A 22,435-nucleotide genomic window follows, 5' to 3' on the forward strand; every position below is an offset into this window, starting at 1 on the left:
TCCCATTTCGCGGCAGTATTTACGCGTGTTTGGTCCGTGTTGAAGTGACTTTCACCTTGCGATCCTAAATTCTAACTCACATGCTACGATGATGCGCAGACTAGGATGCCAGAGTCGAGCCGTACATGGATGGAGGCCGAGGAGAAGGCTGCTGCCCAGGCACACAGTCGTGTTATGAACGCGTTGGGAGAGGTGGACGCCGCCAGCGCCGCCAAAGCATCGACTACCGAGCAGGTGGAGGCGGCTGACGTGACAACAGGCGCGGCGCTGTTCGATCTGTCGAGCTATACAGGAGGAGCGCCGTTGATTCCTATGGGAGACGGAGGCTCGTCGGTGGGCGTCGCGACGGACGCTTCTCATGCGATGTTCGACCAGGACGCGCTTATGGGTAAGGCCTCGGATGGAGATGAGAAGAAAATGGGTAGACCCAGTCACCCAGCCTGGCAGTACTTTATCCGAGGAGAAAAACGCAATCGCTTCCACCATAACGCGTACTGTAGATTCTGCAATGAGAACGGAGAGGAACCTCTTGCTGTGCGTGGAGTGTCGGGTAATATGATCCGACACCTGCAAAAATGCATTTACTGCCCTGCAGAGGTGGTGACACAGTTGAAGCTGCTGTGTGCGCAGAAAGATGCTGCGAGCTTTAACAAGAGACACCAGTCACAGACTCGTAGTGTCGATGTGCTGTTGCAGGAGACATCCCCTGCTTCAAAGAAGAAGTCGAGGCGAAATGAAGATCAAGGAGAGTCAAATGATTTACCGCTGCGGAACACACATCTACGAGGATCCGGAACACTTGTTGCTAAGTCGCAGGATACGACTGGAGTGGAGGATTTCATGCCTCTCCAGTTACCATTATTGTCTTCAGAGATGAACGGAGGACTCACGACGACCTTATCATCCTCCAAACCTCTGAGCTATGACGGAAATTTCTCTACTCCACAGAAATCAAGTAAGTCCGCAAAGCTTCGACATACGAAAAAGCTTGGGAAGATGCAGTCAAACGAGCTTCACTCTAGTCAACGTCCTACCAGTGAGACTGACGCAGAGAAGTTAAGCAAGCTGGTGATGTCGTCAACGCTCTCGATGGGCCTGCCTTGGGATTGGGTGTGGACAGAACAATCATCGCTAGTACTTGGCAATCAGAATTCGAAGATTGAGCCGCCGAGTGCTGAGCTGCTGTCAACGATGGGGACCGCTTCTCACGAGAAACAGATTATCATGATGAAAGACGAGCAAGTCGGTGTTACATTGGCTGTGAGCTGGTGGGCGTCTAAATATCCGAGATCGAACTTCGTTCTGCTCTCCCTTGTGAATGCACTTGGTGAAGCGACCGCGTGGGAATTAATCGACCTGGGAATTGGAGACGGCTCGCGTGACATTTTAGCTGAAAAGATCAAGGATAATTTGGTGGAGCTGCGCAGAAAGGGTATTCATGTGATCAATATTGTTGCCGAGACGACACTAACATACGCAGCTTCCCGTCTTGCTGTCAATTCGAGCGAGTGGACAAGTTTGGCCATCCCAGTGCTACCGTGCTTTTCACATTTACTGCAGATGTTACTGGGCGTCGTGCTGACCGGATCCGACAAATCGAAGGACATTATTGGCGAAGTGATCGAGCTTGTGCAAATATTTTCCAATCATCGCGTGCTGAAGGTGCTGCGACGCGAGTGCGGTGACCCAGATGCAGCGCTGCATGCACCCACACAGCGTAACTGGTATTCCTTCATCGAAGCTGTCGATTCTGTTCGGCAGTATGAAGACATGATCAAAATTATAGCTTCCAAGGTTGTTCGGGCGTCATCGGATTCGGCAGGAAGGGCTTTGAACAGACCAAGGACCGCCAATTCACGTAAAGACAGTGCTGGAAATACCATGGACGAGCTAGCTGAGTGCGGACTCTCAACTGCTACTATACGAACGATTCAGAACGCAGAGTTCTGGGAAAATGTTGTGACACTGAGCGAGCTGATGTCGCCAATCAAGGAAGCACACAAGATGATGAGCAGTACTTTCGCGTCATCGTTTTCGTTGTCTGACATTTTCTACCAATTCGGGAGAATGCACCAGCAGTATGGAGCTATCTTGTCTGACCGGGAAGATGCTGGTGGAGGTCGATCCATAGACCAAGTACGCGTTTTGCTTGCGAAAGTTGACGACATGTGGAAGTTGTATGATCAGCCGCTGATGGTGCTGGGATACACATTCAACTACACTCTACAGCTCCAGTTCCTTGCCCGCCATCAGGCTTCACTCCAGTGGCTCTCAATTGGGAAGTACGCGAAGCAATACTTTCGGGGTTGGTTCTGTGCAGCGTCGTCCACGCGGAACCCGTCGCGTTTGCTGGGTTTGAGTGACGAAGCTGCTGCTCAGTTTATGGAGGATATTCTGGCTTTCAAGGAACGAAAATATCCGTTCGATTCCGAGTCCATGTGCGAGTTTGACAACCCCAAGTTCTTCTATATGCTCGTGTCGGACTCGCATCCCTTGATGCACATGTTTGGGTCGAGGCTGTTCAGCTTTGTGACTAGTACGCCACCTCTAGGTGATGTGCACCCTGGAAAGTGTTTCATCCCGTCGGTACCTTCGACGACTTGTCCGCAGCAGACTTTGTTACCGCTGCTGCGAATGAAATTGTTCGCTCAAACAGCATTGCGACCATCTAAGGACTTACTCGGATTTGTTCAGAGCAACAGGACGAAGAGCGATACGGTAAATAATATGGTCAGTGGTAATTCGCGTTTGCACCACTCTGAATCGATGTCAGAAGCTGATGAAGCAAATTCACCATCTCTTCCGAGCTGTAGTTCAGCTGCACTCGATGGAATATGGAGCAAGAAACAATGGGAGGCATTGGCAAAAGAGTGGAAAGCACACTGGGAGAAGGAGAACAACCTGCTACAAACTTCGCGGGTTCTTGACTCTTTCACACAGGACCTAACACTGGACCAGATTTTTAAGGAAGCATTACCATCCAGGCTACCTCACGATCGAGAAGATGCTGTCGTGGACGTGTGATGTTCTATGCTTGGTGGGCTATTCGCCGAGATAGAGTTGGCGCTGTTGGATGGGGATGGCCATGAAAAGCTTGTCGAGCGTATCGGCATCCATGTCGCTGTTGCAAAGTGTTTCTAAGTCCGCGGTTTGGCTAGCCAAGTCTTCGAATCTAAAGGAAAAAAAACAAGGTCAGCATTTAAACGATACAACAGTGCAGTGTACACCTAAGGATGGAACGTACGATGCGTGGAGCTCGTCAATGCGTTTGTCTTTTCCTGAAATGCTGGTACGAATGGCGTCATACCTGTCAAGATTACAATCGTTAGGAAACGACCGTGATACTTCAGAATTTTAGCAGGTTGGTCTTCTGATGAGGTTGCGCACTTTTGGTGGTTTCTTTCGTTCTTTTTGGTGATCTTGTTCAACATCGCGACAGCCTGACGTTCTGCAGCATTCACTTGGAAATTGTTCCCGTGATCATTTAATTCATTTGCGGCAAGACTGACACCTTGTTGCGTTTCATCGTCTGTGGCTGGTTCAGTCTCTCGGGCTGAAGTATGTGGACTTCAACAATAAAGTAAATTGGCTGCACATACTATGCATATAGCTACAGATTTTACCTGCTCGGAGTATTGTTGGTGTCATCGTCACTACGGATCGACAGTGCGTTGGAATCTCGGCGTGAATTCGATCCTTGTGAGGAAGAAGCCTTCAAATGGGATGGTCTGACCGACCGAGGCAACTCGGCGCCTTTGCTTCCAGACGGCTTTGAGGGCTGCTGGACTTGAGAACCCGCAGTCGGAACGCTGGCTCGCCTGGGCATCTTTACAGAGACTTTTTACTAACCAAATAGCTATTGTAGCAGTGTTTGCAGTTTGCGAACATGAGATTTTTGGTTATAATTAGCTTCTGGCAGGGTCTTATTGTCCACAATTGCATGGGACGCCAGGACCAGCTACCATCTAGTAGTGGCCATCGAAGTGCAGAGTTGCCGCTATGAACCAGAGCGTAAAACCTCCAAAGATTTTGTTCGTTCGACCGAAGTCGGCTGGATCTGTTCGCACTTGTTCACAGTCTCGCACTTCTCTGACTCCAACCTCACAGACGAGTGCAGGGAAACCAGCTCCACAAACGCCATCGATCTCGCTAACTGGAACAATCCCACCGCAACCTGTTCGTCCTGTTAGCAATACAGCAAGGAGACCTTCAAGTGCTGTCGGATCGAGGCGGTGTTTCGCGCCGATTTCAATACCAACTCTACCTAAAACTGCACGTGAAGGGGAAAATGTGAAGAAATGCTTGTGGCAGGGAGACCCTCTTGGTCCAGAAGTCCCATCCGCGGTAGACGGTAGTATATACCACGTTATTGTTGCTCGGAAGGATGCAGAGGATACGGCACAGCAATTAGCGAGACGGATTTCACATTTCCGCGCTCAGGAAGAACGAGTGGTTCGTGAAATGCAAACCATGAGAACACGTCTCGAGACGAATCTAATGAAAACCCGAGAAGGATCAAACTTCCGCGTTGGTGTCCCTGGCCAGGTCCGTCAAATGTCCCGCTCGATGCATCTTCCAGGCCAGAACGCAACGTTTCTTCATCAAAATGTTTCCCAAGGTAATTCCAAACAAAAAGGAGGGTCAACATCTCCTAGTTACAAGCGAAAATTGAATGTACCCCGAAGCCGCGAACAGAGAGAGTTTCTCGCGGTAAGCACGACCGGTCTCTGGAGAATGCAATATCGACTGATGAACTATGCGTTGAAATTTGGTTGTATCTACAGAAACAGAAACGAGCGCTCGAGCAGCGCAAACTCGAGGTTGCTCGCCAACAAAGAGAGCGAGTGAAGGTAGGGTGTTTTTTTTTCCCTTAAACTAAGTTGTTGTTGAAAATTTCTTTAACCATTTTCCCTGTTTTTGGATCTGAAGCTCGCTTTAGCAGGGCAAAAAGCGAAGGAAGCAGATCAGGAATATAAGCGGCGGTGTCGGAATGAGCGCATACGAGCTGAAGAGCAGCAGGTGATCGAACTCCGGGTTGAAAAACAGGTACGTTTTTTCTACAGCGGTATTCCTTTGATTCGGACTGACAAGGGATCTGACTGAAGCGCCAACTTCGCGAGGCAGCAACAAAGCAGCACTACGAACGTTTGATGGCCGAAAAGAAACGACAGCACGAAGCACTGAACTTGGTTACACTAATGGAGGAGGAAGAGAGAAACTTGCGACTACGTCTTGAAGCACTTCACTTCCATCGTGAGTACATGGAGCAGGAGCTGTGCGGTGGTGTGCCTCCATTGGGCCACCAAGCGCCTGATCGATGACGTGCCTTGAGAGCACGCAATTGAACGCTTTGCGGGAGGTAACAGCCTCGCATGAAGGGCAACTACTAATACAGCTGCTGAGTGGGGAGGTCTCCCGGTCTGGGAGTCTCAGAGGATCAATTCCTTGACAGCATACTGTGCAGTACATGCAGTCTATTGGTCGTGCTGTCTTTTAACTGGCCTGACTGCATAGGCTTCGAAGGTGATAGTGTACGGAAGTACAAAGACCGAAGTATATAGAGAGGAGATGAAAGAACGAGTCATGGAAGAAGGAGGAGATCCACGTCGTAGTAATTCTCAATAGATGGATCTTTCCATCATGCATTTATTGTGCACGAAAACTTGGTGCTGCTGACAGCGCTATGATGCCATATACAATCACAGCAATCACGGGGGAGATGCTGTTGAATGTACCTACTGGCAAGGACTTGCGGCAAGTCACTGCAGCTCGACTCAAGTTCATGTATTCTATGTAATATGCTACAAATTGCAGCAAACCTTAATAGCTTCAACTTCAATTGATGTGAAGAAATGGTGGGAGCAACAAGTTATCTGCAACAATCCGTCCAGCGTTACCAAAGCGATAACGAAATACATGGTATCCACAACAACTTTTTTTTTTTTATTAAATACTGAAGTTGGCAACATGCCATGCGAATCGTTTCATTTCTTCTTAAACATTTAAACTGAATTGTAACTCATTCTCAGATTTCCGCCTCTTTTCGTTCACATCGAGCCGGAGTTGAGGTGGAGATGGGATCCTAATGCTACGTTTTGTATGGGTGGATGGGATAGTAGTCGCACTTGGCAAAGATTCCGGTCCTTTAGCGAGCTAACTAAATGGCAGAATCGTAGACGAACTCTAAGCCGAATGTGACGCGGCGACTGAAGCTGAGTCCTCCTAAATTGCCGCCATCACTTCATGACTTCTACTAAACTAGAAGCTCGTGCCGCTGTTAAGCAAGGCTTCCGCGTGTTTGCCGGTTAAAACATTACGGTAGCGCTCCAGCATTGTCTGATAAACGCCCAGTCTCCTATCGAGAACTTGATTTCACTAAGTGAGGACTGGTCTCTAACCTTACGTTTGGCGGTGCTGCAAGCCTCTCATCAAAGGGATTGGAAGCCGAGGTCTGCGAACGAAGCGGCTGGGTCACACGTGACGGGGATCCCGTTGCATCTGCACGTCCAGCGCCAGCTCGTTGACCTCGCTTCAGTATGTGAACCCGTGGCTGGTCCATGGTCACAGCTCCCTCCACGACCCGGTCACGCGAGTCGCTTCCGGTGCAGCAGAGCCATTCCACATTTTGCTAGCTGCCAGCTCGGTGAACCTGCTCAGCAGACCTCGTCCCAAGCAACGACACACCATGGAGAAGAGCGAACCAACCTTCTCGTGGGCGCCGCTGCTGGAGCGCATGATGCACCGCAAGCCCATGCAAGTTATCCAGGTACGGGTATATGAGATCGAGCACTACCCAGTCGTTCAACGTCCTAATCCAATACATTTTGACAGGCCGAAGAGAACTCGCAGGACTTGCCTCGATCGCTCAGTCTGTTCGATTTGATTTGTATTGGAATTGGTGGCACAGTCGGTAGCGGTATCTTTTCCACGGCTGCCTCGATCGTGAGCGACACTGCCGGTCCGTCAGCTGTGATCAGTTGGCTCATCGGTGGCGTGGTTTGTTGCATGAACGCTCTGGCCTACATGGAGCTCACTACACGTGTGCCCTCATCGGGTAGTACGTACGCATACGCCTATCACGCTATCGGTGAGGTGCCCGCTGTGGTCGCTGGCTGGCTGCTGACGCTGGAATACGCCGTGTCCGGTGCCGGTGTGGCTCGTAGTTGGGCACAGAAGGTCGAGGACTGGGTCGTGCACGAGAACCCGGACGCTAGCGTCCATTGGCTCAACCAAGAGTACGCCAACATTTTATCTGCCGTGATCCAGGGCTTATGTGTGGTCGTTCTGCTTGCTGGTCTCCGCTTCGGCAAGATGTTCGTCAACGGCTTCACTATCCTCAAGATGTTCGTCGTTATCTTCATCATCATTGCTGGCTTCTGTGCCATCGACTCGGATAACCTCAGTCCCTTCATCCCTCCACGTGCGGAGAACAGCTCGGGTGACATGGCCTACGGCACTCAAGGTATCATTACCGGTGCCACCCAGGCTTTCTTCGGCTACATTGGTTTCGATGAAGTCTGCTGTCTGGCTGCTGAGGCCAAGGACCCCAAGAAGGTCATGCCCATTGCCGTGTTGAGTGTTGTGACGGGCACTGCTATTCTCAGTGTCTTGTGTTCGCTCGTGTTGTCCGGTATGGTGCCATACTCTGAGGCTACAAGCTTCCCCGATGGATTTGCTGGTGTCGGCTGGGACTGGGCTTCTCAGATCGTGCGTGCCGGTGAGACTATTACCATGCCCGTGGTGGTGCTCATTGCCTTCCTGGCCCAACCGCGTCTCAACTACGCACTAGCTTGCGATGGTCTGATGCCCGAGATCTTTGCCAAGGTGGACGCCAAGGGCAACCTGTTCGTCAACACTCTTATCACTGGTATCTTCTTCACACTGGTGGCTTTCATCGTGCCGTTCGTGACGCTGTGGGATATCGTCAACTTCGGTATTTTGATCTCGTTCGTCATGTCCAACACGTCCCTCATGATGATCCGCATGTCGGAGCAGTCGCCAAGCACAGCACCAAAGTACATTGGCTCTGCAGTGGCGTTGGCGTTGATGACTGCGTTCTTCTATCAACAGGGCTACGTGACCCACGACTCGACAGTTTGCCTAGTGCTAGCTATCGTTTGTCTAGTCGCGACTGTGGCGATGACCATCATGCTTGCCATCAAATGCCCTCAGAGCGGCAACGACCCGCTTTATTTCTCGGCTCCGCTTGTGCCGTTCATCCCGATGATCTGCATCCTCGCCGACTTCTATCTGGTGGCTCAGATCCCCAATCTGGGTTTGATCCTCGGTGTCGCCTGGGTGCTGGTAGGCGTGCTTTCGTACTTCCTGTACGGCCAGCAACACGCTGCCAGCCGCAACGGCTGGGCCGAGTTGTTGCAGTATCACTTGCCCAGCGTTAACAGCGCGGGCGATGACAGCTATGTGGGTCTACGTCCTTCTCTCAACGAGGTGCGTCCTTCGATGAACTCGATGGTCAAGGAGAACTAGGCAGGGATAATTACATCCACGTATGATAAAAGAGCTCGGGTATACTTATGATTTCTTTTCTTGCTTGATCTGCTGCTTTACCATCCTACCAAAAAGCACTTAACGCTTCCGAAAATTGCTGACTTGTGGTCCGTTAATTAATGTCCGGCATAGCCGTCTCCGCTTCTCGACGCGATGTTAGCAATGCGACGCTCAATGCGTTCCTGCTGAGCACGGCGCGCTTGTGCAATAGCGTCCTTGATCAGAGTGGATGACTGGCGGTGCGTGTGGGCTAGTTTTTCGGCAGTGCGAGGCGATATGGGAGGTGTGCCGTCGAGTTCGTCATAGTCCTCAATTTCCATCGGACGAATCGGTGGTACAGTCTTCTTTTCGACAACCTCGTAGCTTTCATCACTCCCACTGCTGCCTGAGCTCTGCGGTGCAGTATATAAACGTGCTGGCTTCTCTTCTTCGTCCTCCTCTTCTTCCGCTGGGATTAAAGCAGCTTCTTTTTCTGCCTCCTCCTCCTCCTCGTCCGACTCCAGTCTCTCTTCTTCTGCTTCTTCATACAGGAACTCGCTCTCGTCAATGTGCTTCATGACCGAGTGGTTATCCGCTCCAGCAGCTAGTGCATTGTACTTCCGGTGCAGTCGCTGGAACAATAGCTCCTCGTTGAACTCGTACTTCTCCACTAAATCATCCACCTCGCGGAGCTTCTTCGGGTTGTGCTTTGTGTAAAACGCCACCAGTCGCTTCCTGTAAACATCAACACTAAATAAGCAACAGAACCACAACCAACTACCCTCTAAACTACCCACCGAAAACGTGCTTTGGCGTCGCCTTTGCCTCCGAACAGAATGATGCTCACGATGGCTCCGAAGCAGGCCACAGCGCCCACCAGGAACAGCTTCTTCTCGGCCTCCACGCTCAACCCCAGTAATGAGTCCTCGGCCAGCTGCAAACCCCATAGACTGAGCTGCAGTGCTGCTACTACCACGAGCACCCAAAACCAAGAAGGTCGGACGCTGGCCAGTCCGTAGCTCAGCAGAGTCAGCAGGCCGCGCAGCACGCGCACAGACGCATCGACGTCCGCACCATCCAGATCCGAGCCAACCATAGGCTGTAGCAGTAGCTGTGGTTGCACGTAGCACGCTACAGCCGCTGCCAGCAGCGCCACCTTTAGCCCATTTCCGAGCATTGTTGTTGCTTGATTTAGGATGATTTCTAAAGTGACGAGACAAATGCGTTGAAGCTGTTTTTATCCCCGCGGATTGGCCAATATTCTGCACTGCACATTTGACTGTGGCAACATGAGTCGGTTGCGGCAGCTGATGGTGCTGAGCCGCGACCTGGCGCGCTCCAAGCAGTTCTACCAGGAAGGACTGGGCTTGAAACTGCTGCGCTCGTCGGACACGTACGCAGAGTTCGACATTAAAGCGGGTGTGCCGCTCTGCATCAAGCTGGCGCAGAGGTTGGTGGCTGGAGTTACAATTATTCTGTACATTATCTTACTGTTGCAAATTATTGTTTGGCACAGTGAGGCTGCGTGCAGTAGTGGGTACTCGCCGTTCCTAAACTTCGACATCCCGGACCTGAGCGATGCCGTACCGCGATTGCTGATGCTTGGCGCGATAATGGACGGCCCTATCAAGTACCCGGCACACGGCAAGGTGAGCGGTTTGGCTGACTGGGCCAAAAGTAGATATCCACTGCTGACGATGGATTGTTGACATTGCATTGGTGGTCACTGCTGCAGGTGGCAGCATTGCGCTCCCCCGACGGAGTAATGATCGGCTTGTACGAGCCTAACTCATGGGACAATGTTACTTCAGCATGATATGGCGTTTTTGCCTGTGAATTGTACTTGTGAAGTATTGAATAGAGGGGTTGCCACCAGTGACTCCCCAGCAACGTAAAAACTTTGTTTTGTTTTCACAGCGTATTACTACACTGCCATGATTGCGGATTGTGCGCATGCTAAATTGCTTTGATACCTCCAAGAAGGTAAAAAAAAACTACGTTTCATGAGTAACTAATTGCCAGAGGGACGATACCTACGTCGTCGCACACAGTTTACTTCCAACGTTTTTGGAATGCAGAATTCGTGATGATCAGAGAGATAAAGCTGCGAGCACAGCACCAATGCCGAGCGTATTCCGAAACGATGCACGGGGTTTCTGTGGTGATTCTGCAAGACTAGAGGACCGGTTGCGGAGGTGGACTACATTATCGTAGGGTGTGAACGTAAGACGAACCGGAGCGGAATCACTGGCACCATGAAGCGCAGAGCCGACGTCACAAAGGTTAGCTCCGACCATACTTGAGCCGTCCACCGACCTCAGCACCATGCCCTTCCGTACACCGAGCAGTCTTGCCGGCCCAAGAACTTCGGACACTAGGATAGGTGACGGGGGCGGGGAAAAGTCGAGTACACAGGGAGACTGAGCATTTTGCAGCAGCTCCATCACTTCCTGAAAACTCTTCCCGCTAACGGAAACCTTGTTCACTCTGGTGAGCTCTTGACCTGGAGACACATCGCACCGCATGCCGGGTACGTCCTTGACAGCCACACCACCTTGAGGCATCTCGATGAACGTGATTCCTAGTCGCTGGTCCTTGGGCCAAACGAGTCGCATAGGCCCCTCCTCCTCTAAAAATCTGGACTTGGCACGCTGCAGCGTCACACACAAAGCACCGCCAGTATATGTGATGGTCGTCTCCTTCGGGCCGGTGGAGCTCTGTAGAGAAGCTGGCGGGGGCGGCAGCTTGGCGTTGAGCCCGTGCGGCGGCCGCTTGGAGCTGCGGAAGAAGCGCATCGTCTCAGTGTCGACTCGTCACGTGAGCTCTAGGTGAGCGTTTGCTAACTGGAAGGATGTCGCTCCCTCGCCACCGTAAGCGCGTCGAACAGGTGAAAGGGTCAGCTGTATGAAACTGGTTGGGTTGCCTGGGAGTTGCCAACGCTGAGCACTCACTCAAAGCCCCCAAACCTCCACTTCGGTAGCCCTATTGCCAGTAACAATTTGCTACGCGCGCCTGTCCCCAGGGCAGAATGAACCAAATGCTCGACAAAACAGCCTCATGTGCATCAGTTGTTGTCCCAACAACTCCACTACCGCAGACACTACGTGCACATTGACCGAGAACCTTGCAATAAGTACATGATGCACGTCGACCAATCAACTACTATTGGTAGGTATTGCCAATGGTATCATGATACCCACTTTGCCGTTGCATAGTGCACATCCACATGCAGGAAGCTCTGGTTTCATCGTGCCAATTTAACGCAATACAAAAATACCGATAAAACCATCATTCCGACATAATCAAATTCTCAATGACTTCTGGCATAAGTAAATTCGCTTCCGATCCAGCTAGAGTGGCAGCATGGGCAACGCGGTGAGTTGGCTGGCGCAATGCTTTTACCCGGAGGACCAGTTGTTCTGGGCAGCCGCGCGCTACGGTGACGCTCGCATCATTCGCTCGGCCACGTCGCGCCTCACACTCGAGACGCGCAAGTATCTAGAGTGGCAAGAACCGTACACGGGTCGCACAGCGCTACTGGAGGCTGCTGCCAAAGGCCATTGCGAATGTGCTCGACTACTGGTCGAGGCTGGGGCCAACTGCAATGCAAAAGACTTCAAGATGAACACGCCACTACATCTTGCATGCAAACGAGCACAGCCTGATATGGTCAAGTTCCTGCTGGAAGTGCCGGCGGTGAACCCGTTCGAGATCAATCTGTACATGAAGACCCCGCTGGACTTTGCCAGGAGCAGATTCGCAGACGAAGAGGAAGAAAAGGAAGCTCAACCATACGCCAAGTGCATCGAAATGTTGGAAAAGGTTCGAAATTGGCATGCAAAAATATTTAAATGGCGTGCTAATTGTTGAAATGATGCAGAAATTCTGTCTGTACAGTGGCTGGCTGTACACGAAGACCGACAATGTGCTGTCGCTGGTGTCAGGCATTACGTCATTAAATTCGTGGACGCGACGCTTGTGCATCGTATTGGAACGTGGGGAACCTGATGTACTAGAGTTGGCTCTTTTCAGCATGAAAGAAGGTGGCGGAGTGCGTCCTGTGTGCCCAACGTCAGTCATGTTGTACAATGTTGCAGCTGGAATGGAGGCCTCTAGTGATCCGAGATGGTTCAGCCGCAAAGACTTCACGTTTATTGTACGTGGCGATCAGCTAAGCAAGTGTCACTACAGAGCAAGCTCCGCTCTTCAGAATCCCGTGCACTTTGCTGCAATCAACCAGCAGAGTTTTGATGCGTGGAAGGACTTCTTTACTCACCAGCAACAGCAATTCGCTGAGCGATCCCACCGGAACAGCAATCTTCGTGAACAGTGGAGGTTGCCCGAGGCCAGTCACGATAATATAGCTGGATGGAATCCTCAGTCTGCGACGCCGTCAACCTTATCCCCAGATGAAGACGAAGATATTCGCAAAGCCCTTGAGCTTTCTCTTCAAACGGCAAGATGCGCTAGTGACGCAACACGCTCTCCGGTGCTGCCAGTATCAGCTCCGGACTGGGATGATTGGGAAGAATGCGAGTCGAGCGATAAGCAGATGTCTCCCGTGGCTGCTACGGAAACGAGAGAGCAAGAGAGTGCGTTGATGCCGTCAGCCTCCGAGCAAAAGCCACCTGCAGTCAACTACGGAGATACAACTGCACATTCATCTATCGGCGAGTGCGTGATCTGCTTTGACGGCCCGCAGTCTGCTGTATGTGTGCCCTGTGGCCACAATGCTGTCTGCATGAAGTGTGCTGAGGAGATACTCACCACCACCGCGGAATGCCCCGTATGCAGGACACCCATTCGCGAACTAATCAAGCTTTACCGTGTTTGACTGCATCGAGCACACATGGACTTCTGTAGCAACATCTTGCCAAAAAATAATTAATGTATTTCAAACTTCTTGCGCTTGCGTATTGCACTTCTGTTTAAACACGGTACAGTCGGATCACCTCTCTCACTTGCTGTCGGCATACAGGACAGAGCCGAGTGGTATCAAGAAGCTCTTGAGCGCAGTCCATGCAAACGGCGTTGTGGCCGCATGGGACGCAAACCGCTTCTTGAGGTCCATCAAAGCAGATCACACATTCGTTCGTGTGTTGGGTTACCGTGCTGTGTGCTGGGGCGCTCTTTACCGGTGGGGTCGACGTAGTAGCATCGTCGCGAAGCAGTTGCACAATCTCCACTCCATCCGGCCCCACCACTGTTTCAGAATAGCCCAGCGTTTCCAGCATCGTGTCCGAAGGAGGCGGGGCGGAAGGCGCTGACTGAGTTCGAGAGTGGCGACGCGCTTCCTCAAGGGATAATTTGAGAGCTCGCTCCAGATCGCGCTGCTCCTGTAGCATTGCAGCTTGAGTGGAACTGGCGCATTGTGCAGGGCTCGTCGCAGGTCGCGCTGGTACAGTCGATGGAGTGCCTCCAAACGCTGGTGTGATCGGGCTCACTGGACGGTTGACCTGGACAATATTGCTAAGTTAGAACTATGACCACGTTCCAAGCTTACGAATACCAACGTACTCGTAGACTGGTTAAAAACGTCTTCCACGCGACGAGTTCGCCCTGATTCGTAGTAGCGAAATCCATCGACTGGACAGCCGAAGCTCGACTGGTATCCTGTTTTCTAGAAACCTTCAGCGACAGACGGAAATCCTTCCGATTGAGCCACGTAGAGTCATCACTCTGCTGAATGCCATCGCTCGTTCTGTACAATAGCTCAGAGCTACAGCAAAATAATAAGAATAAATAAAGTTGTCGCCAAAAACCATAGTGATATCGAAGCGTACCTTGGAACTGGTGGGCGTCGCTCTCCAGGTTTCATTGGAAATAAGTCGATCTCAACGACATCTGGTGCTGCTGTCCGCAACACCATAGCATACCTGGATACCAATCAATAGGTTAGCGTCTACGCCTCTGCAAACATACAGCGGTCTCTATCATACCTCTTCTTCCACGAGTCCAGACCAGAAATTCCCGAAGCAATTGATAAAAAATTGTCGGCCCTTTCATACAGCCAACCCGAGTAAAGGCAGAGTTTCTTTCGACACAAAAGAAAATTAGATACCAACGTCGATCCATCCCATCCAGAAATCAATAATTACCTTTTCGATGTGCTCTACACACTGAATGTACGTCAGTCCTCGTCCCTCTGACGTTCTGTACGCCTGGCGCGCAATGTCCAGCGCGGTCTGCGCCTTGGTGGAAGTCTTCGCGAAATAGTCCACCGCTGGCACCTCCAGCAGAAGCCGCACCACCTCGCTCTTCCCGCAGGCTGTGGCTATATGTAGCGGTGTATTACCCTGTGAGTCGCGCGCATTGCAGTCCACGCCGTATGCGAGAAGCTCCTGCACACAGTGTAGATGGCCCTGCGAGCAAGCATTGGCCAGTGGCGAGTAGCCGTACACGGGGTCCCGCCACTCCGAATAGAAGCGCGTCTCGGGAGTCAGACGCGCTAACCCTTGTCGTAGCGCCGCCAGGTCACCGCTCTTGGCCACCACCCATAGTGCCTGCTCCTCTGGGCACAGAGACTGCGTCAGCCAACTCGTCGCGTTGCCCATGGTCTGGACTCGTCGGCTCCTTTTCCCAAATGGAACCGGTTCAACATAGAAATTCTATCACAGAATCAAGTTTTTTACTGTTAAATATGATATTTCTGATATTTCAGAGTTTTTTTATACGCTTTGTAACTGCAGCACCAAAACAAAATACACTGCAGAATGTTATTTATCAGGAATGTTTGTAGTAAGTATCCATGGCTAGAGGCTGTTGCTGTCTATTTGCAATGCGAACACCTCGTCGTAGACTTCGTTCGTGTTGAAGTCTTCGACCTTCAGTGTTGTACCCTGCAAAACCACAAGTTGCAGGTTCGGACAGGTAACGCTTGTAGTGTTTCGCATCAATTGGTCGCAGCTTCGGAGATTTAGGCGTCGCAGAGATGGCGAGCGGATGTACAGGTGCGTGAGGTTCTTGAGGAACGACAAATCCAAATCTACCACTCGCTCAAGGTCCAGCAGCACATACTGCAAACTGTCGTTACGCGAGAGATTGAGGGTCTCCAGCAGCTTGGACGTCACATGCACTCGATCAAGCTTCGGACAGCCACTGAGGTCAAGTCGACGCAGAGCGGGGACGTCTCCCGGGTCCACCAGCACCTGCTCAAGCTGCGAGCAGCCAGAAAGATTCAGCTCTTCCAAGACAGGAGACTTTTGTAGCATTTCTTTTATAAGGTATCGTGCATGAAGCGCTGTGAAACTTCGTGAGGACAGCGATAGCTTCTTGAGCTGGGGCAATTTCGTGTCTGCATGAAATCTGGTCACGGGGCAGTACTCGATAACCAAAGTTTCGACATTCGGCGCGATGATTGCCGGTTCTTGCAGCTGGTAGCATTGGCGAATGGCGATGTTAGTGAGCTTCTCAGCTACGAGGTGCACGTAGAATCCGCTAATGCAGTTCACCCTCGTCAGCACCAGCTTTCGCAGCTCTCCACTTCTGTTCAGCCACGGCATAAGCAACTTCATCGTCGGTGCCTCCTCTAGAATTGCATCCTGCACTCGCAGACACCACACATGCGGGAAAACCTTGGACATTTGTTCCATCACTTTAGAGTTGCTGATGTTGCTGGCCGTGAGCTCCCATGTGTTTCGTGGGATACTAGTGTAGAAGCTGCGGTTTAGTGCGCGCATGGAGCACAGCTCGAAACAGGTGAGCCATGAGCTCAAATGACTCAGCACGGTAGGCGCCTCGAGTGCCATGACTGAAAACTGTAGTACAAATCAAAATGATGAGCCATAAATTATTTTTGACCTTCACTCACTCAAAAGAATTCTTTCAAAAAAAAAAGTATTTTAGTTGTTTATCAATACACACAATCCTATTTGGAGTGATACCCCAAATAGTAATACCCTCCAGTTAATACTGAAAGGGTTAAAGGGTTAAAAGGGTTAACCCTTTCAGTACCAACGATGGTACAGCGAAATACGGGTCCATTTGGTCCTATACAATTTCCAATACCAAATATAATTGGCTTAAATACTTGATGAAGGTTGGGTTGATCAACTATAGAGGTTCACCTGCTAGAGGTCCACCAAGACCTGTTAATTTAAACGTAAGAGCGATATTTCTCCTAAAGAACCACCACAGCCTGTTTATAAATATAAAAAATCACCGACATATTCTGGTTATTTGGAACAAATTGTGTGAATTACTTATTCCGAATAAACGACACCAAAGCGGAAGACAAAATGGACAGCAAGATCGATTGGCTGGTAAGGTAAAACAACCAGATGCTTCTGGTCAAAGCTTCACGGTTGAGACGATGAGCACGAACCAATTCAAAAGGCGACGAAGAAGACACGCTGAAGGCCGATAACGTCCGACGCTGGCGATCCCTCGCACATCCCAATCATGCCGCCAAGGCTCCTTTGGGACGAAAGTTGTGGTTATTATTGACGTGGTGGTTATTGGACCCCTTAGAGACCTGTGTGAGAGCTTGTTGAAACGAGCAGCAGGCGTTAAAGACTCGGGGGCGCTCATTCCAGGCCATGGTGGCGCGTTAGGTCGTATCGACGCACTGCTGTTCGCGACGCTAGTGTCCTCACGCTGCTAGCCCATGGTGCATTGAATGGTGTCTTGTGGCGTGGGGGCTATCGAACTAGTTCATGTACGTAGTATGCGTAAATCATTCCACGTTGTGCAATATAGAAACTATCTCTCTTTCTCTCTCTCTCTCTCTCTCTCTCTCTCTCTCTCTCTCTCTCTCTCTCTCTCTCGTCTTCACTTCTGTACTAGCAGCCTAAAGTCAGAAGTCTACATGTAGACGTCGTCTCCGTTTGCTCAATGCTTTGAGTCCACTGCACGGGCCCAGTTCTGTTACGTTTACCATCCAGTGATCAGAAGTCGTTGGCGTTCCGAGAGACTCCACGTGCACTTATTTTATAATGCAGGTCGCATTTGAAGTCTCCTTCGTTTAGGAATAGCAGGTCCATCGTGAGAAGCATCGTCAGGAAGATCATCAGCGTCGTCTATAGATGCAGTGAATAGTGGAGAGTTTCAATGCGAAGCAATGGGCATCGTTGAATTGCACGATTTATCCATGTAATGATGATGATGTAAAGATAACAAAATATATTTCAAAATATAAAATCTTAGCTTTCCTCCTCCTCCTCAATACCTGCATCTCTCGCATCCATTTCGAGAAACCTTTTTGCCCATTTATTCTTGTCCTTGACAACTCGGTCTTTTAGGGAGATCATCGAGCGATTCAAAAGTATGAAACCACTCAACTTCAGCCATTTCTTCTTCGTTTTCATCAAAATGAGTGCTAACGATTCGAGAGATCTTGTATACTGAGGTAGCAGCTTTGGCAGTCTGAGATTCATCTGTGGCAGCGATGTTTGCTTTGTTCTTGCTGATTCCAGCTTTGTGTAGCGATCGGCTTGTGATCTTCTTGATGTCGCGCTTCAGTAGGTTGTCGAACAATTCAGTAAGCATTTCCCGAACTTCTAGGAGATCAACAGCATGACGGACACACACCACATAAACGACAGCAATTCTGGTCGCCTGGCAGTCGATGGTCATGCTCTTGAAGCGCTTTTGAACTAGAAGAGCCTCCTCGCAGAGCGACCTTGAATCGATGCGATGTACCTGAGCTGGTTAATGATCATGCTGGTTGTTTTAATAAGTTGCTCTTTCCTATATCGTGCCTTCAAACGGAGAGGAAGTGTTTTAAACACTTCGAATGTGTTTTCCCATTTTGTCTCGGCAGTCTCCTTCCCTTTTTGCATGAAGGTGTCGACGACGCAGTCAACGTGGAAAGTGGTGGTAATGGCGGGATGGTCGCTGCTTGGTATTGGGGTGACCCGGCTTTTGATATATATATTTTTTCGTAATTCTCTAGATCCCCTTTGCTAAGAGACTGTCAAAGACGGCCTCAATGGTGGTTTCAACATCGACGTGGTTGGCTGAGTTGACATTGTGTAATACACGTACGATGGCGCGCGCCGCTTCCTCGTTTACTGTCATTCCGTCGAAGCGATCGTGGGCGTGTAGTCCCCCATCACACAAGGACTTTGCTTGTGCACGACTCACGTGAACCATGGTAAGTGAAGTTATGTTCTCCAAATGAAGGAGATGGCCGAGGTAAAAGGAACTTTTTATAGTGGTACGTGCAATCTAAAAATGAGCAGCCGTTGCAGTTGAACAGATCTGTTCAACCCGAACGACTAAACTGCTTTTCTACAGTATTGCTAACACGTAGCATCCATTATTACTCTTCTTTTCTGTAATTTTGCGGTCGCTACACGTACCAATTATTATACTTCTTTTCTATATTATTTCCTTTGTCGCACGTAGCATCCATTCCTTTCAACCGTTGGGACTGGAGGTCACCCACAGCCACACAAGAAACACTTTGGAAACGGATTGCTGCTCGTTTTGAGCAATGCGGCCAATTCCGGGGAGGTTGCATGTGAGCTGGCCATTCGTGGTCATTGTGGTGCACCCTCTCAGCATGCGTCAGTGGTGCACTCCGTCACCTGCTCCATCGTGTTCCCCGGCGCTCTGACGATTCCAGAGATCCCCGGATCGCTCTACATCACGTCGTTTAGACTCCGATTCGAGCCCCAGAGCGCGTCGTTAAGAACCATTGGGGGGTTCTACAGACTACTTGACACTGCGCTTCGAGGCATGCCGCGAGCAGCGGTGGCCAGACCCTCGTACCCTCAAGCGACTGTATCAGCGTCGAGGTCCATCAACGCGTACACTCCTACGAGACTTGTGGTTAAATTCAAGGACTTACGCTCATGGACACTAGGCGGAGATGTGACGAGACTACTGCCAGCATTAAATCGACACGCTTATGTGGACACCCCCGCTGAATGTGTTCGCGTTTACGTCGATCGGAGCTGTAACGGGGTTACATGGGTGTGGCACACACATGGGTACGGAGTACCCGAAGAGTTAACAGACTCTCAGTACATGAATCGTAGAGTTAACAGTGGCCTTAGTACATAGGTTGAGGGCCACACGATATGCATTTGATTAGGTTTAACTATGCTAGATAGTCAAACATAGATAGCGGCTTGGCCGCAATATAAATAAATAAACACTTCTGGTTTTGAAGCATAAAAGTTATTTGTGTTCTTAATAACTTTTGAGCCCTGGTTCTTGGGCTGTAAGTTTCCTTCGGATAAGGAACTTAGTTTTAGGGACTCGTTGAGTCGTACGTCTTCCTCTGACGTTAGCTACGGCGGTCCCGTTGCAGGAGCGGTGCAGGAGGATCTCCAGGGTCACGCGCTCTATGATCTGTATGAGGATTTTGCCAGGATGGGAGTGGCACTGAGAGATGGTAGCAGTCCCTACCGAGTGACGGAGCTGAATGCCTCATTCTCCATGTGTCCGACATATCCTAGAGAGCTGGTAGTGCCAGCAGCCGCCACCGACTCAGAAGTAGGGTCTGTAGCCTCGTTCCGATCCAAAGGGAGACTACCGATCTGTAGTTATGATGTGCACAGCCCAAGCGCGGCATTCTACACACACAAAAACCCTCAGACGAGCAGTGTTTGCTTCATATCGCTCGAGCGGCATCTAGTTCGTATTCTGGATCACCGACACGTAGGATTTGGATCGCAGATTGCCGGCCAGAACTCAATGCACGCGTCAATAACTTGACCGGAGGTGGCACGGAGAGCGGGAACCTTGCACATGCGCGAGTGACTTTCTTGAATATCAGGAACATCCACGCTTTGCGTGAGAGTATTGAAGCTGTACGTGGACTAGGAGGCTTCACGGCTCCAACGAACAATACGGAGTCGATGGACCTCTCGTGGGGGTCACCTGTTGAAGCCACAAAGTGGCTCTCGCATGTGCGACGTGTGTCGGTGTTGCAGGAATGCTTTGGCAGTCAGTCATGAAGACTTGGCATAGTCTCTCACACAGCCATCACACAGTCTGTACCCAAATTTGGTGTAATGAAGTTACATCAAACTTTTCGAGCTTCGATACAAACCACGCATGATCTCCTGAGCTTATTTTGTATTCGATACGGCTACGACCAGGACCGCTTGAACATGAGACCCAACCTCCATCGATCACGGTTCTTCCACCTTCAGCTAATACGGTGTCGTAGCTGTAAGATGTGGAACCACGCTTTGGCGGCTCTTTCCCTACCGTACTGGTGGCTCATTCCCGACTGTACTGCAAGTGTATGTTTCGTTACCTAGTGCGTGGGAACGGATTGCTGCTCTCGGGCACGCGGCCGGTTCCTAGTGAGGTGAAGGTGCACGTGGGCTGCGGCCATTGTGGTGCAGCTTCGCCAACGTTGTGCCAGATGCGACGGTGTTCACAGAAAGCAGTACTTCAGCCTAAAGGTCGGAGACGTCAATGGCAATGCATTGTCCATAGACTTTGGCAGCGCTACGGCAAGTGCGATTCTGTATATGACGGGTAGCTCGAGCACACTCTCGTGCTTTTTTTCCTACGGTAGGGCCGAGCAGGTTAATGTGCTCTCTGAAACTACGGAATGGCCACACGAGCTTAACTGGATTCGGTAGCATTATAATGATGCATTGTACGGCGTGATTAAATGTATGATTGGGTTTACGTTGCGCTAGGTGGTTAATATCGCTGTGTGGGACGCTGCATTACAAGTAATGTTTGTGGAAGGCTAGAACTGCCTAGTGGTTGTTTCGACATGCGATGGTGTGCAAGTTAAACACACTATATACCTCTTCGCAACGTGTACTAACGATTACAAACAGCATCTATTGTAGGGCGTTACGAGCATCATGGACATTGAACGGGCTTAACCGCTGATGTAAAGTATTCTTTCTTGGGATTTTGCACGCGCACACACATAGGTCAAAAGCACACGGACATGTGAATTGGTTTCTCTTTGTGTGAATCACAACACAGTGTGGATTATTACGTTTGAATGTCATTCATGCGGGTCTAATCTGCGACCAACTAAAGTTTACGGGGTCAACGCGAAGAGCTGAGTGCGGATCATAGTTCGCACCTGGAAAAGCAGTCTACTGTACATCGTCGCAAGATCCAGGCCCGCATTCACCGTCCCATCGTAGTGGCTTGAGTGTAATAGCAAAATCGTGAACTTTGTCTGCAGATTCCGGGGCTGTGGTCACCGATTCTGTATCTGACTAACAAGTTCTTCGTGCAGATTCACTAGACGGTTGAGCTGTTCCTCTAGATTGTTGATCAGCATCATTTTCTCGCGGTGGTGCGATGTGATGAGGTTGGTCGTTTCTCGGTGGTGCGTCTCGACGAATTGAGTTTGTTCTGCGTGGAGCGAAGCCATAAGCTCTCCGATTCTCGTGTATTTGCGCTGGTTGTCTTCCGTAAGCCTTGTGATTGTGTGGTCTCGGTCTTTCAACTCGCTGCGTAGACGCTGGTTCTCAGCTTGGAGATCCTCAAGTGTAACCATTGCGTTGTCCACAAAGTGAAGGGAGAAAGGGAATGAGGCAAAAACAGCCAGTGGATTCATTTCCTGTTAAAACGCATAGTATCAAGTAATTCATTTGCGGATGTCATGACGTAATATTTGTGGTTTGTATGCTAGTCCTTTGTATGTGAATTGCCTAAAAGGGCACAGGTTCATTTTTGGGCAGTGAAAAGTTCCCATTTCAGATTTCATTTGGGGTTCGTATTCAATGGCCTAGAAAAAGTATAGTACATAGTGTAAGGTAGTTTAGAATAAATAGTATACAAGTGTTGGGTATCTTATGTGCGTCATTCAATCTATCAAGTGATGTCATCCAGAAGATGGTAGATCGGTGTATGTCATCTCTGAATTCAAACATTAATTCGTACGCCATTTTTGATTTTCCTGCAAGGCACGATGACCTCACACAACTGAAACTGTCGTCGGTTACCGCCGGATCACGGCTTGAGCTCATATTCCGCGGGATGGGAGGCGTTTTAACACTGTCCGTCGGGGGGG

At 50.2% G+C, this 22,435-nt stretch overlaps 13 protein-coding genes across 14 annotated transcripts; 7 read left to right on the forward strand and 6 right to left on the reverse strand.

Annotated features, from left to right (window-relative positions):
* Positions 1-105: 105 nt before the first annotated feature.
* PPTG_02333 (hypothetical protein) lies at positions 106-3,024 on the forward strand (the record flags this gene model as incomplete). The annotated part of the gene is made up of 1 exon (XM_008893398.1): positions 106-3,024. The coding sequence occupies one exon, from the start codon at positions 106-108 to the stop codon at positions 3,022-3,024; it is 2,919 nt and encodes a 972-aa protein (XP_008891646.1).
* An 18-nt stretch (positions 3,025-3,042) lies between these two features.
* PPTG_02334 (hypothetical protein) lies at positions 3,043-3,826 on the reverse strand (the record flags this gene model as incomplete). Its single annotated transcript, XM_008893399.1, has 4 exons — positions 3,043-3,172; positions 3,245-3,307; positions 3,388-3,567; positions 3,624-3,826. The coding sequence occupies 4 exons, from the start codon at positions 3,824-3,826 to the stop codon at positions 3,043-3,045; spliced, it is 576 nt and encodes a 191-aa protein (XP_008891647.1).
* Positions 3,827-4,566: 740 nt separating this feature from the next.
* Positions 4,567-5,321, forward strand: PPTG_02335 (hypothetical protein; the record flags this gene model as incomplete). The annotated part of the gene is made up of 4 exons (XM_008893400.1): positions 4,567-4,710; positions 4,785-4,850; positions 4,930-5,046; positions 5,106-5,321. 4 exons carry the CDS (start codon positions 4,567-4,569, stop codon positions 5,319-5,321), a joined length of 543 nt encoding a protein of 180 aa, XP_008891648.1.
* A 1,067-nt stretch (positions 5,322-6,388) lies between these two features.
* On the forward strand, positions 6,389-8,606 carry PPTG_02336 (hypothetical protein). Its single transcript, XM_008893401.1, has 2 exons — positions 6,389-6,766; positions 6,832-8,606. The coding sequence occupies exons 1-2, from the start codon at positions 6,686-6,688 to the stop codon at positions 8,485-8,487; spliced, it is 1,737 nt and encodes a 578-aa protein (XP_008891649.1). The 5' UTR covers positions 6,389-6,685; the 3' UTR covers positions 8,488-8,606.
* On the reverse strand, positions 8,504-9,760 carry PPTG_02337 (hypothetical protein). The gene is made up of 2 exons (XM_008893402.1): positions 9,285-9,760; positions 8,504-9,222 (listed from the first exon to the last, which is right to left on the reverse strand). Exons 1-2 carry the CDS (start codon positions 9,662-9,664, stop codon positions 8,625-8,627), a joined length of 978 nt encoding a protein of 325 aa, XP_008891650.1. The 5' UTR covers positions 9,665-9,760; the 3' UTR covers positions 8,504-8,624.
* On the forward strand, positions 9,748-10,512 carry PPTG_02338. Of its 2 annotated transcripts, XM_008893403.1 has the most exons (3): positions 9,748-9,937; positions 10,004-10,136; positions 10,223-10,512. In XM_008893403.1, exons 1-3 carry the CDS (start codon positions 9,777-9,779, stop codon positions 10,301-10,303), a joined length of 375 nt encoding a protein of 124 aa, XP_008891651.1. In that variant the 5' UTR covers positions 9,748-9,776; the 3' UTR covers positions 10,304-10,512. The 2 variants fall into 2 exon arrangements, with proteins under 2 accessions (XP_008891651.1, XP_008891652.1); XM_008893404.1 differs by having other exon boundaries at positions 10,004-10,512.
* Positions 10,282-11,691, reverse strand: PPTG_02339 (hypothetical protein). The gene has a single exon (XM_008893405.1). It carries the CDS (start codon positions 11,280-11,282, stop codon positions 10,578-10,580), a length of 705 nt encoding a protein of 234 aa, XP_008891653.1. The 5' UTR covers positions 11,283-11,691; the 3' UTR covers positions 10,282-10,577.
* A 41-nt stretch (positions 11,692-11,732) lies between these two features.
* Positions 11,733-13,397, forward strand: PPTG_02340 (hypothetical protein). The gene is made up of 2 exons (XM_008893406.1): positions 11,733-12,309; positions 12,368-13,397. Exons 1-2 carry the CDS (start codon positions 11,851-11,853, stop codon positions 13,319-13,321), a joined length of 1,413 nt encoding a protein of 470 aa, XP_008891654.1. The 5' UTR covers positions 11,733-11,850; the 3' UTR covers positions 13,322-13,397.
* Positions 12,319-15,077, reverse strand: PPTG_02341 (hypothetical protein). The gene is made up of 5 exons (XM_008893407.1): positions 14,586-15,077; positions 14,427-14,521; positions 14,271-14,363; positions 14,005-14,206; positions 12,319-13,943 (listed from the first exon to the last, which is right to left on the reverse strand). The coding sequence occupies exons 1-5, from the start codon at positions 15,039-15,041 to the stop codon at positions 13,416-13,418; spliced, it is 1,374 nt and encodes a 457-aa protein (XP_008891655.1). The 5' UTR covers positions 15,042-15,077; the 3' UTR covers positions 12,319-13,415.
* Positions 15,078-15,157: 80 nt separating this feature from the next.
* On the reverse strand, positions 15,158-16,254 carry PPTG_02342 (hypothetical protein). Its single transcript, XM_008893408.1, has one exon. It carries the CDS (start codon positions 16,233-16,235, stop codon positions 15,240-15,242), a length of 996 nt encoding a protein of 331 aa, XP_008891656.1. The 5' UTR covers positions 16,236-16,254; the 3' UTR covers positions 15,158-15,239.
* Positions 16,255-18,577: 2,323 nt separating this feature from the next.
* Positions 18,578-19,494, forward strand: PPTG_20915 (hypothetical protein; the record flags this gene model as incomplete). Its single annotated transcript, XM_008894342.1, has 2 exons — positions 18,578-18,580; positions 18,835-19,494. 2 exons carry the CDS (start codon positions 18,578-18,580, stop codon positions 19,492-19,494), a joined length of 663 nt encoding a protein of 220 aa, XP_008892590.1.
* A 312-nt stretch (positions 19,495-19,806) lies between these two features.
* On the forward strand, positions 19,807-20,393 carry PPTG_02343 (hypothetical protein; the record flags this gene model as incomplete). Its single annotated transcript, XM_008893409.1, has 2 exons — positions 19,807-19,929; positions 19,995-20,393. The coding sequence occupies 2 exons, from the start codon at positions 19,807-19,809 to the stop codon at positions 20,391-20,393; spliced, it is 522 nt and encodes a 173-aa protein (XP_008891657.1).
* Positions 20,394-21,616: 1,223 nt separating this feature from the next.
* On the reverse strand, positions 21,617-21,919 carry PPTG_02344 (hypothetical protein; the record flags this gene model as incomplete). Its single annotated transcript, XM_008893410.1, has 1 exon — positions 21,617-21,919. One exon carries the CDS (start codon positions 21,917-21,919, stop codon positions 21,617-21,619), a length of 303 nt encoding a protein of 100 aa, XP_008891658.1.
* Between the last annotated feature and the right edge of the window lie 516 nt (positions 21,920-22,435).

Source organism: Phytophthora parasitica (assembly GCF_000247585.1).
Source record: "Phytophthora parasitica INRA-310 unplaced genomic scaffold supercont2.2, whole genome shotgun sequence".
In the NCBI taxonomy this organism is placed as follows: Eukaryota; Oomycota; class Peronosporomycetes; order Peronosporales; family Peronosporaceae; genus Phytophthora; species Phytophthora nicotianae.

Coding starts and splice junctions, on each gene's coding strand:
- PPTG_02336 (XM_008893401.1), top strand. CDS start 6,686: ATGGAGAAGAGCGAACCAACCTTCTCGTGGGCGCCGCTGCTGGAGCGC. Junction 6,767..6,831: donor AGCCCATGCAAGTTATCCAG/GTACGGGTATAT, acceptor ACATTTTGACAG/GCCGAAGAGAACTCGCAGGA.
- PPTG_02337 (XM_008893402.1), bottom strand. CDS start 9,664: ATGCTCGGAAATGGGCTAAAGGTGGCGCTGCTGGCAGCGGCTGTAGCG. Junction 9,223..9,284: donor GACGCCAAAGCACGTTTTCG/GTGGGTAGTTTA, acceptor TGATGTTTACAG/GAAGCGACTGGTGGCGTTTT.
- PPTG_02338 (XM_008893403.1), top strand. CDS start 9,777: ATGAGTCGGTTGCGGCAGCTGATGGTGCTGAGCCGCGACCTGGCGCGC. Junction 9,938..10,003: donor TGCATCAAGCTGGCGCAGAG/GTTGGTGGCTGG, acceptor TGTTTGGCACAG/TGAGGCTGCGTGCAGTAGTG. Junction 10,137..10,222: donor AGTACCCGGCACACGGCAAG/GTGAGCGGTTTG, acceptor TCACTGCTGCAG/GTGGCAGCATTGCGCTCCCC.
- PPTG_02339 (XM_008893405.1), bottom strand. CDS start 11,282: ATGCGCTTCTTCCGCAGCTCCAAGCGGCCGCCGCACGGGCTCAACGCC.
- PPTG_02340 (XM_008893406.1), top strand. CDS start 11,851: ATGGGCAACGCGGTGAGTTGGCTGGCGCAATGCTTTTACCCGGAGGAC. Junction 12,310..12,367: donor GCATCGAAATGTTGGAAAAG/GTTCGAAATTGG, acceptor GAAATGATGCAG/AAATTCTGTCTGTACAGTGG.
- PPTG_02341 (XM_008893407.1), bottom strand. CDS start 15,041: ATGGGCAACGCGACGAGTTGGCTGACGCAGTCTCTGTGCCCAGAGGAG. Junction 14,364..14,426: donor CTGGACTCGTGGAAGAAGAG/GTATGATAGAGA, acceptor ATTGGTATCCAG/GTATGCTATGGTGTTGCGGA. Junction 14,207..14,270: donor CGACGCCCACCAGTTCCAAG/GTACGCTTCGAT, acceptor ATTTTGCTGTAG/CTCTGAGCTATTGTACAGAA.
- PPTG_02342 (XM_008893408.1), bottom strand. CDS start 16,235: ATGGCACTCGAGGCGCCTACCGTGCTGAGTCATTTGAGCTCATGGCTC.